General features: G+C 37.3%; 1 protein-coding gene across 1 annotated transcript; it reads left to right on the plus strand.

Annotated features, from left to right (window-relative positions):
- Positions 1-546: 546 nt before the first annotated feature.
- On the plus strand, positions 547-14,575 carry LOC143292965 (ras-related protein Rab-5C-like). The gene is made up of 6 exons (XM_076603690.1): positions 547-853; positions 5,219-5,434; positions 5,958-6,109; positions 8,321-8,446; positions 8,781-8,874; positions 9,233-14,575. Exons 2-6 carry the CDS (start codon positions 5,245-5,247, stop codon positions 9,337-9,339), a joined length of 669 nt encoding a protein of 222 aa, XP_076459805.1. The 5' UTR covers positions 547-853; positions 5,219-5,244; the 3' UTR covers positions 9,340-14,575.
- Positions 14,576-15,309: the final 734 nt, after the last annotated feature.

Raw genomic sequence — 15,309 nt, forward strand, 5'->3', positions numbered from 1 at the left:
CGGCCCCCCTCCCTCCTTATACACACACACGCACGCGCCGGGCGCGCGCGCGCGCGGACAACCAAATTACGTTGTGTGTCAACACCGAGCCAAACGCCCTCTGGAGCTGAAAAAGTAAAAGAAAACATCAAAGTTCTATCAGCAACAGTTCTCAGTTTTTGAATATTGGTTGCGTGACCGGTTACTGCTCCACCCAATGCACCACCACCCAGTTAGGTTTTTTTCTCAATGATAAGCTTATAGGCTACCCATCCCCACCCTATCCCAAATCCCTCACCCACCCCCAGGAGTGCAACATGAATCTGTGTACGTGTTCAAATCATCTGGTACTGTTCCAATATAATGAGAAACAATGAGAAAGAATAAGAATCCACAACATGAATACGGCTAAACACAAATTACCCAAGCACGAGAACAAAATCAAAATGTGCACGAATACGCGTGATCATTACAAGGAAGCTGGTCGCCCAGTTCAGACAAAGAAAAAGGGTATTCGGGGCGTTTCAGGCCTTCGAAGCGTGTATCCGGTAGATGGCGCATTGAAACAGGGTCAAAAGTCATTAGTGTCTTTCCACACTGTGTTTTCTTCCGAGGTCTCGTGTGAAATGTTCAGTTTCACTGGATCATTCCACATGATATTATCAAATTTGCAGATGTGTTTTAACTTCCTTTAGTTAGACCGCTTTGGTTTTACTCAAACGGAGTGACTTTACATGTTTATTTGTTTATGAGAAAAGGGGCGTGCATCGCAATCTTCCCTTGTCACGAAACTCTTGAGTCGACTGGGCCGTCAACTGTCGCAGTTCTAGTAAGATGACCCTATCGCTTTCGTCTTCCATGATGAATTGAAACAGTAAGTAGATCAGGATCTTCCACGACCCAAACAGTTGGGTAATTTAGTTATAACTGTAGTTGGTACGGTGAAGATGGACATTTGGAAACGAAAAGTAGCGCGTGAACAACGTGGCCTCTATACTGTATGTCTCACGCCTACTTCGACTGAGAAAGTAGATAGTGATTAATGTAGTGAAGGTGAAACGTTTAGCGAGAAAAGCATTCGCCACTTTATTGTCTCTCATCACGGATGTGAAGATTTCATTCTCATAACTACTGGAAAATGCTTGTAAGTCAGTGGGTCGTTGAGATTGTGAATACAATAATAATCATAATGGATACTTGCATAGCACACTATCCAGAAATCTGCTCTAAGTGCTTTACAAAACACTTATTTACAAAACATATTACATCAGTGTTACATACACACACCAAAATGTGACTAACAAACTACACACACACACACACACACACACACACACACACACACATTCTGACAATGTGACACTGTATACATACATATTAACATACACATGTACACAGCAGCAGCCCTCCACACATACGCACGCATATGCAGGTACAAGCACACACAAACAGATGTGCACACTCACACACACACATATTAACACACATATCAACACACACAAATACACATTCATACACATGCTTGTATTGATGTACACAAGCATATGTATACAGTTATACACATATAGTTAAGCATAGCTCATGCAAAGAAGTGGACTTGCCCCAACTGAACTTAATTGCTGAGGGAAGAGGAGAGTTTTGAGACCAGATTTGAAAGGTGCAAGGGAGTTAGAACGACTGAGGTTATCAGGGAACTCGTTAGACGCCTTTGGCGATTGAAAAGAAAATGATCTGTGTCCATAGGTCTTCTGATGTGAGGTATCCTGAGAAGTTGAGTATCAAAGAATGGAGCTGGTGAGATGGAGTGTAAATATGGAGCTCAGAAAGATACTTTGGGCCAGATCCATTGACTGCAGTAAAGGTCAGAGTGGATAGCATATACTGATATAGTGTATTCGATCAGAAATGGGCAACCAGTGGAGAGACTGAAGAAAAGGAGAAAATGGTCAAACTTAGAAGCTCTGCAAATATGTCTGGCAGCATTATTCTGAATTCGTTTGACAGTTGCAGCAATCCAGTCTTGAGAGCCCAACCAAAGCGCATACAAGTGTCTTGGTTGCATCAATTGAGAGATAGTGGAGGATAGAACTGATTCTATGCAGTTTCAGATAGGCAGCTTTACAGATATTTGAAATGTGCTGTTGGAAGGAAAGAGTCTAGGAATACGCCAAAACTGTGAACAGAAGGAGAAATTGAAACAGGCCTGCTATTGATCAGAACAGAGTCAGGAAAGAAAGGATGTTGATGAAACTTTTTTGGACAGAATATCATAAATTCAGTCTTATTGTTGTTTAGTTGCTGCTTATTGAGAGAGTCATCTAGTCGTTTAGGTCAGCAATGCACTCCCGTGTTTGAGTCACCAGTGCATCAATTTCAGCAATGGAAGCCGACTGATAAAGTTGAGTGTCATCAGGAAAACTCATCTGACACCGCATGATGACTGATGACTGATATGAATATACACTGTATTGTTGTATACAATATATGCACATTCCCACTTAAAAAAAAGTTGGTTTTAATACTTTGTGTAAGCAAGTGTGCATTAATTCCGGTGAAGCATGAGGGAAAGAGTAGCCTGCGGTGAGGTAAAAATAAACCTTAAGCTTGTTCCTTAACAGTCTTTCTTCTTTCCATTCTCTTCCTATGATTTAGTGGAGGCTAGGAGAGGGAGGGAAGCAGGGGGTGCATGCATGTATCTGTGTGTGTGTGTGTGTGTCTGTTCTTTAGTTTAATGTCTCTTCACTATAAGTGATATTACTATTAGAAGAAGGTACGGAAAAATCAAAGAAGGGAAAAGAAATTACTCAGTGTGTGTGTGTGTGTGTGTGTGTGTGTGTTAGATTTACATCCTTTCCTAATAATTTAATGCTGTAATATTATATGGAAATAGGTATTTGAATATAAATGTGTGGTGTGCACGTACATGTCAGTGTGTGTGTGTGTGTGTGTGTGTGTGTGTGTGTGTGTGTGTGTGTGCATTTTTAGAGTGCTCTTGTCTAACCTTAGTTTAAATTCAAGGCATTTTTGCTATGTAGTCTTTCATCTAAAATATTTAAGTCGTCTTGACCAGTACTAATACCATAAACTGTAAAGCTGGTTGAAAAGAAAACTCATTTGTTTTTTCTTCTTTGTTTCAGTTACAACATTCTTATAAGGCAAAAACACAGAAAGAATATATACATAACATTTATTTAGAAATAATTAGTATTAACTAACAACAACAAAAGCTTACTAGTGCTTGAATTTCTATGTACCAGCTTAGAAATTGAGCTGTTTTTATATTCTGTGAGGCTGGGGAATTTCTGTTGAGGTGTAATCAAGATAAGGGAAATAATACTTTATTAACATTAGCCATCATGATCATTATTAATTTAATTTTGATATATTTTAATATGTTCACGATTCCTGTTTATTTATTTATTTCAGTATATTAGAAACATCGACTGTCCCACTCCCACTAGTCCCATTTTCACATTTAAATGAAATTACTAGTCCCATTTTCACATTTAAACGAAATTATTCATGTGTGTAGTGTGTGACTGTTAACAATGTCCAAATTTTAAATGGAACAAGTCCACACTTTATCACAATATTCAAGACTGCTATATATATGATTTTTTTCCTGATGATGACATGCAGTTCATGAAGTAGTGCATGCATTTTTGAATTTACCAGTTTATTTGTAACAAATTGTTGAAACTTTGGCGAAGCTTACAAATTATGTAGAAAACTATGGTTTGAACAAGTCAGTTGTTTGTTTACAAAATTTACTTGTAACCTCAGTATTGATTTTAAGCTTGTTTTGAATGGTCATGGATTTCCATAGATGAACATTGGTTTAACTTGGCTGGGTTATGGACAGCATGATTTTACATTTTTAAATGCGTGATCAAAGCATGCTTTGATATTCCAGTAAACATATTTTGGCTAGTATTTAGTATTATGTGTAGCTTATACTTTTCTGATCATTTAGAAAATTATATAGAAGTGTTTCTATATTCTGTATAGTAATTTTACTGTTCAATTAATGTGTCCAAATCAGGTCACAGAGCTCGTTCACACAATGAAAATAGTATTCAGACAAGTGAAGGATAAAAGATTTTTGTGTGGAAAAGGAAAATGGAATGAGTAGCATAGTAACTCAAAATGGACATTAAAGACAGTCATCTCATCACTTGTCACAGACTGGTTGGAAGGTGCCATATTTGCTTTGGTATTCATGTAAATTAAAATTCTGTGAAAAATATTTGTACTGTTCATGTGCATGCATGTATACAGTTACTTTTGCATGCAAGTATACATACATGCAGGGATTTGCACACTCATGCACAGGCACACAAACATACGCACAAAAAAGTTTATAAGCAGTATGCACACTCTCACAACTGACATTTGTATAATCAGGTGCAGGTGATCTGAACCCAGGCAAGAGGAAATGTACTGGAGAGTTTGAGTCACAGGAATAAAAAGGAACCTGAGTCTTAGGACTGGAAAATGCAAATACCTATGGTGCAGCTGTGAATGATTTTATGATCAACACAATGATGAAAAAAAAAAAAGGAAAAAAAAAAAAAAGAACTGACTTGTTGACTGGATGAAATGTTTGAAAAGTTTTCATGTGTAGAGCCATTGAATGTAGTTTTAAAAATTGCAGTTCAGTAAAACTGATTTAACATTTTATGTGATGTTCAGGTGACTTGTACTCCCAGTGCTAAAATTTAAATTGGCTGAAGTCTTGTGGTCGCTGACTTTGACTTTGAGAATGGTATAAAACACTAATTAAGAAAAGTATAGACATACAATTATTGGCTCGTCACCAGCTTTTTGTTCTATATTACTGCTCAGACAGTACTCATCATGGTATTTCTGCTAAGGACTGGTTGTCCATAGATTATACTGACATGTATTGTCAGTGCTATTACAGATTGTGTGCCTTTTCCAGGACCACACAGTAGAATGTGGAATGGAATGAGTGGAGGAGTTTGAGAATTCTTTTAGGGACGCACACACACGCACACACACACACACACACACACACACACACACACACACACACACAGAGGCAAGCATACACATACGCACGCATGGATGCACACTCGCACACACACATATTACACACACATGCAAGCATGCACACTTGCATGCTCATGAATACACAGATACACTGTATAGTCGCACGCACACACATGCACGCACACACACGTGCAATTGTAATACTGTAACCTGTGTACCTGTTCAGGGAAAGGCAGCACACAGTGGTCAGCAATGAGTGGAGAACGTTTGGGGCCAGGGCGGGCTGGGCCTGGGTCAGCAGGAGGAGAAGGTTCCAATAAGAACTTGCGCAGCAGACAGGTCAAGCTGGTGCTACTGGGAGATCAAGGTGTGGGGAAGTCATCCATAGCTCTGCGCTTTGTGCGTGGGGAGTTCCAGGAACATCATGAGGCAACCATTGGAGGTAAGGGAGCTGGCAGTGCACTGTCACTTTCGTTATATGATTGAAGGGATTGTCAGCTTTGTACTCAAGCAGTGGAACAAGGAAGGTAACGCTGCTGATAAAAATTCAGAATGATGATACCAATGAACAGAATATATTACTCATGAAATGATGAATTATAATATGATGCCACTTGCCTATGCATTATATATGATGCCACTTGCACTCTACTTTGTGGCTCCACATGTCATTAAATCAACAACCCAGTTTGAAAATAGAACTTTGGGAAAAAGAGGATTGGCATGCATTTGGAGCTTACAAGCTGTCACCTTTGACAGTCCAAAAAAACCCACTTAACTGAAGGCACTGTTATCATGGTCATGCTTTGCTATTCAAGTTTTACTCTCAGCAAACACTGTATGGAGATTTGCTTTGTGTTCATCTTAATGAAAAATAGCTGTTTTTGATCATGTTCACATTTTTTGCAGCTGTTATAATTCTGAACACTTTTTGTTGTGGCTTATAATTGTTATGGTCCATACAGCTGCCTTTTTAACCCAGACGATCAAGGCTGGTGAACACACAGTGAAGCTAGACATCTGGGACACAGCAGGACAGGAACGATACCACAGTTTGGCTCCCATGTATTACAGAGGAGCTGCTGCTGCTATTGTTGTGTATGATGTGAACAACGCTGTGAGTCTTAAGATTGCTGGATTCTTTAACACCTTGTTTTCTTTTCATCAGTTTTCTCAGTTATTTGGTTTTTGAAGGGAAACTTGGTTGTGTATCCCTATATGAGTGCATTTAGAAGAAATGTGAGTGTATGTGTGCTTGTTTATGCATGTGTAGGCCTGTAAAGATAATATATGAGTTTCATGGTAGTTCTTAAAACATAATCAGTGTTCATGTAAACCATGTTCCACCAGTGCAAAGGAGTTTTGTTATCATGTTTGCTTTAATACAATAATAGCGCAGCTCTGTAAAGAAGTTCTATCAGTGTAAAGGAATTATGTAACTACGTTTGTATGAATACAATTTAAAAAATATGTGTTTTCAGTTATATCATTTTTCATTTCATAACAAATGATTTTCAAATCATTTTGTAACTGTTTTCTGTATTCATTCTTCCAGATTCCATAGTGACAGAAAAATGATAAAGCTTTTCTCATTTTCATAACTGTAGAAAAGGATAATGATCTTTTTAATACTTCATAAAAAAAGACAACATAGTGCAGCTCATAAGTCTAATAGTGAGTGTACCTGAGTCAGTCATATGAGAGAGAGAGTCCATTGCTCATAGTTTGCCAGAATATAGGAGCTGTCTCCATGTTTAGGGATTCTTGGTTATTTCAAGACATTCTGAAGTGCTGTCAGTATTTCTTTGGCACTTTAACTGTCACTAATTAGCTTTTATTTGAATCATACAAGGTATGTAGCCATTTAGCATCTGCATCTTTTTTACTCTTTATATAAATTCTTTTAGTTGTGCAAAGATTACAGCTCTTGTAATGCTCCTGAACTGGCTTGTTTTTGTTTTGTAGAATAATTTTGGGATGATTTGAAACAAAATGTTGTTGGGGTTCACAAGCACTTGCAAATATTGTGAAGATCGTTTTGAAATTGCCACAAATAAAAATCATCATCACTGTCAAAATCATTTACAATTTATTTGATATTGCAGTTGATGAAGAATTATCATTTTGTAACAATCATCCAAAGTATGATATAAAACAAAATCACTTTAAAATGGTTCAGTTATGTGCAAAATTCATTGAAAAAGTTGCGTAGAAATCCCATCAGCAAAGAGTTTTGTCGCTTATTCTTGTGCACTATTGAAAAAAAAGTTTTGATCAGTAAAAGGTTTGCAAAGGAAGGACAAGACTTGTGTTACATGATGTTCTGAACATTTTACCTCTCTGAAACTAGTTTCCTTCCCTAGGATACACATTTAATAGTGGATACATGATACTGCCTGGCCAAAGTATTGATTTATAGAATGTCAGTAAATGGGTGACAAATTCAGTCCTGGTGTTGTCTGTGGTACATTTACTGGTTTGACTACGTCCAGACGAGAGTGTAAGACAGACTTGTGTTACATGATGTTCTGAACATTTTACCTCTCTGAAACTAGTTTCCTTCCCTAGGAACACACAGGTAAAAAGAAAAAGCTGTTAATACAGAGACATTTTCACAACATTAGTAAATAAACAATTTTGCAGCTAGTGAAAGTTACCAGCAAATGTATTTTCTTTGAATCTTTTTGAGATGAGTCTCTTCAGTAGCACAAGACACAGTGAAATAGCAACTGAACACAATGAGGTTTCATCTTTTTAATTGAACGTGGCTGAAGTGAGTGAGTGAATTTAGACAGAAAAACTTACTTGTGCAAAATTTGTGACATTCTGTTTTCTGTATTTCATAGATGAATTATAATTTGGGTGATGATGCTATAGTGGTCCCTATTATGCTTTTGGACTGTTTTGCAAGACTGTACTCTAATATTAAATCCCAGCATTAACCTGGCATGAGACATACATACACCACCTGCAGTGTTGGTCAGGAAATTTGACCAAGACTCCAAAAGACACGTCCATGAAGTGGATGACTTGACTGGGGGGGGGGTTTAAAAACGGTCATACACATTAAAGCCCCCTCATGTACATACAAGTGAATGTGAGAGTTGCATCTCACGAATGCAGAAGAAGAAGAAGGCGAACACAACTCTGGGTGGGATCTGGCCACAGACTGAAAATAACAACATGTGATAGGATTCGAACCTGTGCCCTCCCAGTCATCAGTCACTGAGACAAAAAAAAAAAAAAAAAAAAAAAAAAAAATGTGAGGTGTAGTGAGTGCTCTTTTAGCTCTAATTGTTGTTTTGGTGTTTTTGGTGTGTGTTGACAGAACACTTTCAACCGTGCGTTGGCCTGGGTGAAGGAGTTGCGGCAGCAGAATGCAGGCTCTGTGCTCATTGTGCTTGCTGGCAACAAGGCAGACCTGGCCTCAGAACACAGGGCTGTCAACATTGATGTGAGCAAACCTGCTGCTTTTGTCATTGACTCATTGGGTCTGTGGGTTTTCCTGTTTGGGTGTATCACTGCTGTAGCATGTAGGCTGTGCAGGAGGAGGAGAGCAAGGGTGAGGGGGAAATTCTGGAGCTAGCATGCAGTAAGTAACATGCACAGGCTTTTCACATGCGCGCGCACACACACACACACACACACACCATTTAAACATTTGCATGCACACACACACAAACGTCATTAGCAGTTGAAGGTGTGTTGATTTGAATTGTTTATGGAGGTGAACTGAATAATCTGAAAGTTATGCCAAACTCTAAAGAGTTCAGTCTTGATGTGTTCAGGATGCCCGAGCATTTGCAGAAGACAATGGTCTGATCTTCGCGGAAGTATCAGCAAAAACAGGCATGGCTGTGAATGAAGTGTTCATGACAATTGGTGAGTGTGATCATGTTATCTCACATTTGTATATGCATGTGAAACTTAATAAATTAACTTAAATATATATACTATATATATATATATATGAGCTCCTTTAAAAAAAAATTTTAAACCAGTGTTGTGGGTAAGCGAGGAGTTTTTAAAAAAAAGATTCCCATAGTATATTCAGATTGATTTCCCTTTACATGGCAGACTTTTGCTGCTTCTTGCAGATGTATAAATCAATATAACTTCTATACAAAGCAAAATGAGTTAGGACTAGTATTATAAGAATAACTGCTGTAATTACAAGAATAGGTTTCTTTATATGTATGTATGCAGATACAGATATGTTGTATGTCTTGTCCTTTTTCAGCACATAAGCTGGTTCGACGTGCAGAGGAAGGTGGAGTGTCAGATGGCAGACCAAGGGTGCGGCTGAATGAGGATGGGGAGGGAGGAGGCAGTGGCTGCAAATGCTGATCGCTTTCCTGTGAGGGCAGCCTGCCTTGTGTGATTTGTGACCAGACAGGAACAAGTCCCCGCTGGATCAGCTACTGAACAGTTCTTTTCACACACATTCCTCAAACAGTTTGTGTGCTCATGCATGAAAAGTGTCCACTAAATTTACCAGTGATTATTGCAATTTTTTGACTACAAGGACCAAGTTTTTTAAGACATCAGTTCCAACTCCTATATTGATATTATTATTGATAGCACTTTTTTTTCTCCTGTGAAATTGCATATGACCTGTCTCCTTTTACAGTTGCTGACCTTTTTTTCTTTTTCTTTGAGTCATCATGGTTTGTCCTTCTGGCTTCCATGTTTTACTGTCAGTGAATTTAGGAGATTGTGAGTATGAATTGAAATAATTACTACAGGGAAAGTGGCTGAAACCCAGAATTTCTGTACTTAAGATGCAAAGAACACTCTTACTATACTTACATACAAATAAAAACCACAACACAGAACAAGACATGGCAACTGATAATGTATGATATGGTATGTTTATTGTTAATTTGAAATATTTACATACAAACTGGCATTGAATTTTCACAGGCCTTGTGAGAGAGAGGAAGGGTGTGGGTTTTTGAAAAAAATTTTTTAAAAACATTTCCTTGTTCCATTATGTTTGGTTCACTTAATGAGACTTCACCCTTGATACTTATTAATGATAATTTGAATAAAATTAATCTGACAAAAAAACAACAACAACAGTGACTGCAAAAAAAAAAAAAAAAAAAAAAAAAAAAAAGAAAAGAAAAAGAGAAAAAAGACTGCCAACCCCTTTTTTCTACTCGGCCACTTTCCTTGATAGATCTTAACTAAGAATTAGACATCAAGGTCAGCTCTGTTTAAAGAAGTGGGTAGATTGATGGTTTGTTTTTTAGCCTCTGAGCAGTTACTCAAGATTGCATGAATAGACTTCTCCTGTTTAACTGAACAGTTTTAGAATTGACAGAGTTGAAATTGTGTTGTGTCATATTACTCTTTTGCCACAACAGATTTCTCTGTGTGAACTTTGTGCTGCTGTCCCAAGGGAGAGCTTGTCACAGCCTGTTTTCTTCTTCTTTTTTCTGCCTGCAAGTTTATTTATGTTCTTACCAATGTGGGTTTTTCTTCAGAATTTTGCCAGGGACAACACTTTTGTTGCTGTGAGTTAATTTATGTGCAGTAAGTGCATGCTATACACAGGTCCTCAGTTTATCATCTCATTTGAATGACTAGCATCATGACTAGTACCCAGACCACCATTTAAGGCCTTGTAGAGGGGGAGAATATTGTGGCGAGTGTAGGATTTGATCCCATGTGCACAGATTGTCTCGCTCTCTTGGCACATGCGTTACCATTAGGCCACCACTCCACTTGGATGTATTCTTTTTTTTAATTTTTACATACATTCTAAGTTATGTTCAAACAAACATGGAAAATCGGTCTTCCTGAGCAAAGCCTTGTAAGAGAGGACTTGTCTCAAACTGCAATTTAATTACACATACTTAACGGTGACCCACTAATGCAGACTCCGGCAGGGGTCTAATTCTTGTCCTGTGCAAAGTACTACCTGCCTATGCGGAGAAAACAAAAGTAGCTACGGCCGATAACCTCCCAAAGTAGGTTACCTCCCCTGTGCATCCCTGACTAGCGCTCTCTTTTTCCGGCAGCCATCTTTACTCCTGATACTGTGCTCTTCATACGGCTAAGTTTTTTTTTTTCGTATTTCTGTCTGTCTATAGATTCTTTGACACTCCAAATTGCAATTTGTCTGTTCCAGAGTGCTGGTTTATTCCAAATGATTTTTACCCTTGCTTTAATGTTTGACAATAAAGACAGAAAGCATACGATTCCTGTTAAAGTAAAATGAACCAAACCCCAAAGAAAAGAGTTGTATGATCAGAGATATGAGTTTGGTACTTCTGTTGCTCTATACTAGGAGATGTCTCTAGAAAACCTTTTACAAGAATGATAGCACTTCCCAAATATTTGATAGGAACATTTAAAAAACCAGAGAAATGGTGGATATGAATGGTTCAGATTTGAAAATATGTAAGTACTCGAAAGGGTGAATCTTTTTCCATTCTCTTTGAATGGATTACATCATAGACATAACATGTTGTCTTGTAGTCTTAAAATTATGGTGATCTACAATTAACATATCACTCATGTCTCCTGAACAATGTGGGATTGTTTACTCTTTTTAATCATGCGGCTGAATTATCAGACAGTTTACACTATATTATTGAAGTCCTTATAGGACTTGTAATGTTGTATTTATGCAGTAGTAATGAGGACATTTGTGTTATTTAATTTGCTGAAGGTGCTTGGATATGAATAATGGATTACATTTATTTCGGTTTTTGTCTTCCACATACTTTTTTGATTGAACTGATTTAAAAGAAGAAATAGAGAATGGGCAGTGATTGCAATACACAGCTTGCTGTGCACAGTTGCAGCAGTTGAAGTCTGTCTGAGACTTATGATTGGAAGCGTTAGTGATTTGCACCAGTGTGTATGTGGTGTGATTATTTTTTTATAATGTGAGTCGGACAACGTTTTCTGACCATGGAGTCTGTCAGTACCTTCAAACAATGATGTTGTTTTTTTATGGATCACGGGCTAAAAGAAAATTCACAATTGATATCTTAACTTTGTTGTATTGTTTTCTTTTTTTTATTCTGAAATTTTATCCAAGGTGGTTTTCTGACTGCAGTCGTACTGAAACCAGAAACACTGGTGCTGTATGACTTATTCTACATGTGGAGAAACGGGCATCAGATAAGGAAAGGGCCCAGGCATTAGGTTTGGAATAGCTAATGCATCAAGAATAATTAGGTACCTCAATATAAAGTAGTATCAGTTATCTATTGAAACCTTATACTGCAGTCAAAGATTAGGTCATCAAGTCAGTTTTCAAGCTTTGTTTTTCCTCTTGGACATTTTTTTTACATTGGTGTCATGTCATTGTAATATACTCACAATTTTTTTTTTATATAGCTGGATGTTATGCTTACATTCATCACACTTATAGTCAGCATAAATTCATGGCATATATTCATCATGCCTCCCAGTGATGATGACATTTTGACATGTGCTGATGGTGAAGAGCTCAACAAATACCATGTCTTTCTGTTCCTGTTGTGTCAAAACGTAGGTCAAAAAACTACATTTTGTTTTGGGTTTAAAAAAACTGTGCTTAAGCTAATGCTTACACAAGAGAGCTTTGCATGAAAAACCTCCTTCCGTTTCATGAACTGAAATAGCCGGTTGCCTGCTTCAACTAACCGTCAAATCAGGAAATGTGTCTTATTTATTAGTTCTGTAGTCTGAGTTTGTGTGGGCAGAAAAATGTGATGTGAATTGTGGACAGTGGTGTCAGTTTTCTGTTCCCTTTCAGTACTGTCAGGGATGTACTGAAGCGAAAATTGAATCATGATGCAGAGTTGTTTACTTGATGAAAACTCATCTGTGACCTCGCACACAGTTTTGCTGTATCAGTGGACTTTGCCTGAAAGCGGTTTCATTTTTTATCTTTCTTTATTCTGTATACATGTAGCTGCTGTGTTTCATGGCATATTGAGGTGACACAATAATCAAAGCATTCAGTAGAGTCCAGTTATCCTGAGTGTGAACAGTGCAAAAATTTGGCTTATTACAGCAGTTTCAGCATTGCTCATTGCCTTCTCTGTTTTCATTTTCTAACTAACATGAATGGCATAGAATGGTTCGGCAGATCATATATGAAAGGACTCAACAGAGACCACATCCTTGTAATGATTTACATGACAGAAGCTCTAGCAACATTCCAAAATATAAATAGATGAATAGATTAAAAACAACTGGTTTTTTTTTTTAGTTTCAAAGAATATCTCGGGTTCACAGGTTTTAGCAGTTTTAGAAAGGAGGGAAAGAAAGTAACCGAGGAAGAAAAAAAGCATTGGATGAAAGTGGGAGTGCAGGAAGAAAGTCTTTCATTTTAAAGCCAATTGAATATTGATTGTACATGTAAACTGCCGAACTGATTTGTTGAGATTTTCATGTTTAACCCGTTCAGTGCCTGTATGTCGTCAGCTGACATCCTGCACAAAGTATTGCCATAGTGCCTGTAAGATATCCACTGACATCATGCATTATCCACTGACATCATGTATCATTTCCTTCACAGGAGTTTTGTTCAATGAATATAAACTTACTCTGAATGGTTGGTTTGATGTATCTGGATGATAAAAATACTGGTTAGATAAGCATACATCTAGTGAAAGACCCTTTTCTTGTCAATGAGGATTTGATAACTGGATCAAGTGGAGCAAGAGTGGAAAGGGGATTTGTCTGATATGCCAAAAAAAGGTGTCAACACTTTGTCCAGCAAAGACAGTGGTCTCAGCAGATTTACACAACTTTGCAGTATGTGCAAATGATTATGGACAAGTATAACGACAGCAAATGATCTCTCTTGTCTAATGATTCGTTTGAACACTAAAGTTATGACAATGACAGTGACAAAACTGACATCAGCATTAGACAGTTAGTCAATCTCATCTGTCATAGCAGACATTGTTTTTGAGCAGGTGACAGTGACATTCTGGCGGGTGCATGTTGTAGCTTGGGAGTGGCGGAGGAGAAGAGCCAGGGTTGTTATCACAAACGCATAATTTTTTTTCCATCAGTGGGTCTGAACTGACAACCAGCATGTCATTCCCAGCTGTATGTAAGAATTTTTTTTAAATGTCATTTTGTGGCAGTGGAAATAGACTTTTGTTGAACAAAAATTATTATCTTTGCTTTGAAATGTCTAAATAGTTATCTACAAAGTGACTTGGAAAAAAAAGCCCAGATTCAGAATCCTAATTCATTTTTCTTCACAAAAAAAACATTCACTTTTTTTCAGTATCTTATAGCTTTTGTACATTTTTTTAATTTATTGCCCCTGATTCCACAAAATTCCCTGGCAAGGGGAGAGCTCTTTTTTTTTCTTCTTTTTTTAAGATACAAAATTCTACGGCACTGAACGGGTTAAAGAAGTAAACATTAATTTATACTTTTTTTCATTTTGTATTTTTATGTATTATTTTTATATTTTATTTTTGATTTGATTTTATATTTTGTAGATAACTCTGGATCTTGAACAGCATATTTATGAATGCTTGGTATCAAATGTTTATTTGATGGAAAAAAGCTTTTGGAAATATGAGATACTAAAAAAAAAAAAGCCTTAGATAAGATACACTGCTGTTTCACGCTTTCCTGTTATTTGTTACAGTGTGGTGTGTGTGTGTGTGTGTGTGTGTGTGTGTGTGTAAATCTCTCTCTTTCTCTCTCTTTATATATATATATAGATATATTGTATGTATGTTTGTTTGATTGTCAGTTGTGTATGACTGTGATGATCAGAACAGCAGAGGAGGCAACTGCTGTCCATGTCAATCTGTGATTATAAGCTGAGCGTTGGGCATATATATGTATGTACTTTCAGAAAGTTTAAAAATCACAGATTAACATACAAAAAATAGAATTGATCTTTTATAGTTTTTTTTTTTTTTCAAAGTTGGTGTGTCTGAAAAGAACGAATGGTGAAACCGGCTCACAAAACCCCCCACATATTTTCCTGGTTGTAACTTTAGAACAAGAATTATCTTGAACATGTGTATGGTGTCAACAGATTCAGAATTAACTATAAATTTCTTTGTGAAAATTCAGATTTTCTTTCTGTTGTCAAAGGCAAGAATGGCGAGTAGAGTGATGTCATGCCACGAGAGAACAGCCAAGGGTGACAGTGAATGCTCAAATGAGAGACAAAGGCCTCATTTGTGTTTGAAGAAAAATATTTCCCATAATGCTGATGAATCTTTTGAACTTCGGCTTTAGATCCCACATCAAAATAATATTTTAATTACACATACTTAACCGTGACCCACTAGTGCGGACTCAGGCAGGGGTCTGACATTCCTGTCCTGTGCA

This window comes from Babylonia areolata, chromosome 18, assembly GCF_041734735.1.
Source record: "Babylonia areolata isolate BAREFJ2019XMU chromosome 18, ASM4173473v1, whole genome shotgun sequence".
Taxonomy (NCBI): Eukaryota; Metazoa; Mollusca; class Gastropoda; order Neogastropoda; family Buccinidae; genus Babylonia; species Babylonia areolata.

Bases quoted from the DNA above. Each gene is read 5' to 3' on its own strand.
- LOC143292965 (XM_076603690.1), top strand. From the start codon at position 5,245: ATGAGTGGAGAACGTTTGGGGCCAGGGCGGGCTGGGCCTGGGTCAGCA. The intron at 5,435-5,957 runs GTAAGGGAGCTG...TGGTCCATACAG, and splicing joins TCATGAGGCAACCATTGGAG to CTGCCTTTTTAACCCAGACG. The intron at 8,875-9,232 runs GTGAGTGTGATC...GTCCTTTTTCAG, and splicing joins TGAAGTGTTCATGACAATTG to CACATAAGCTGGTTCGACGT.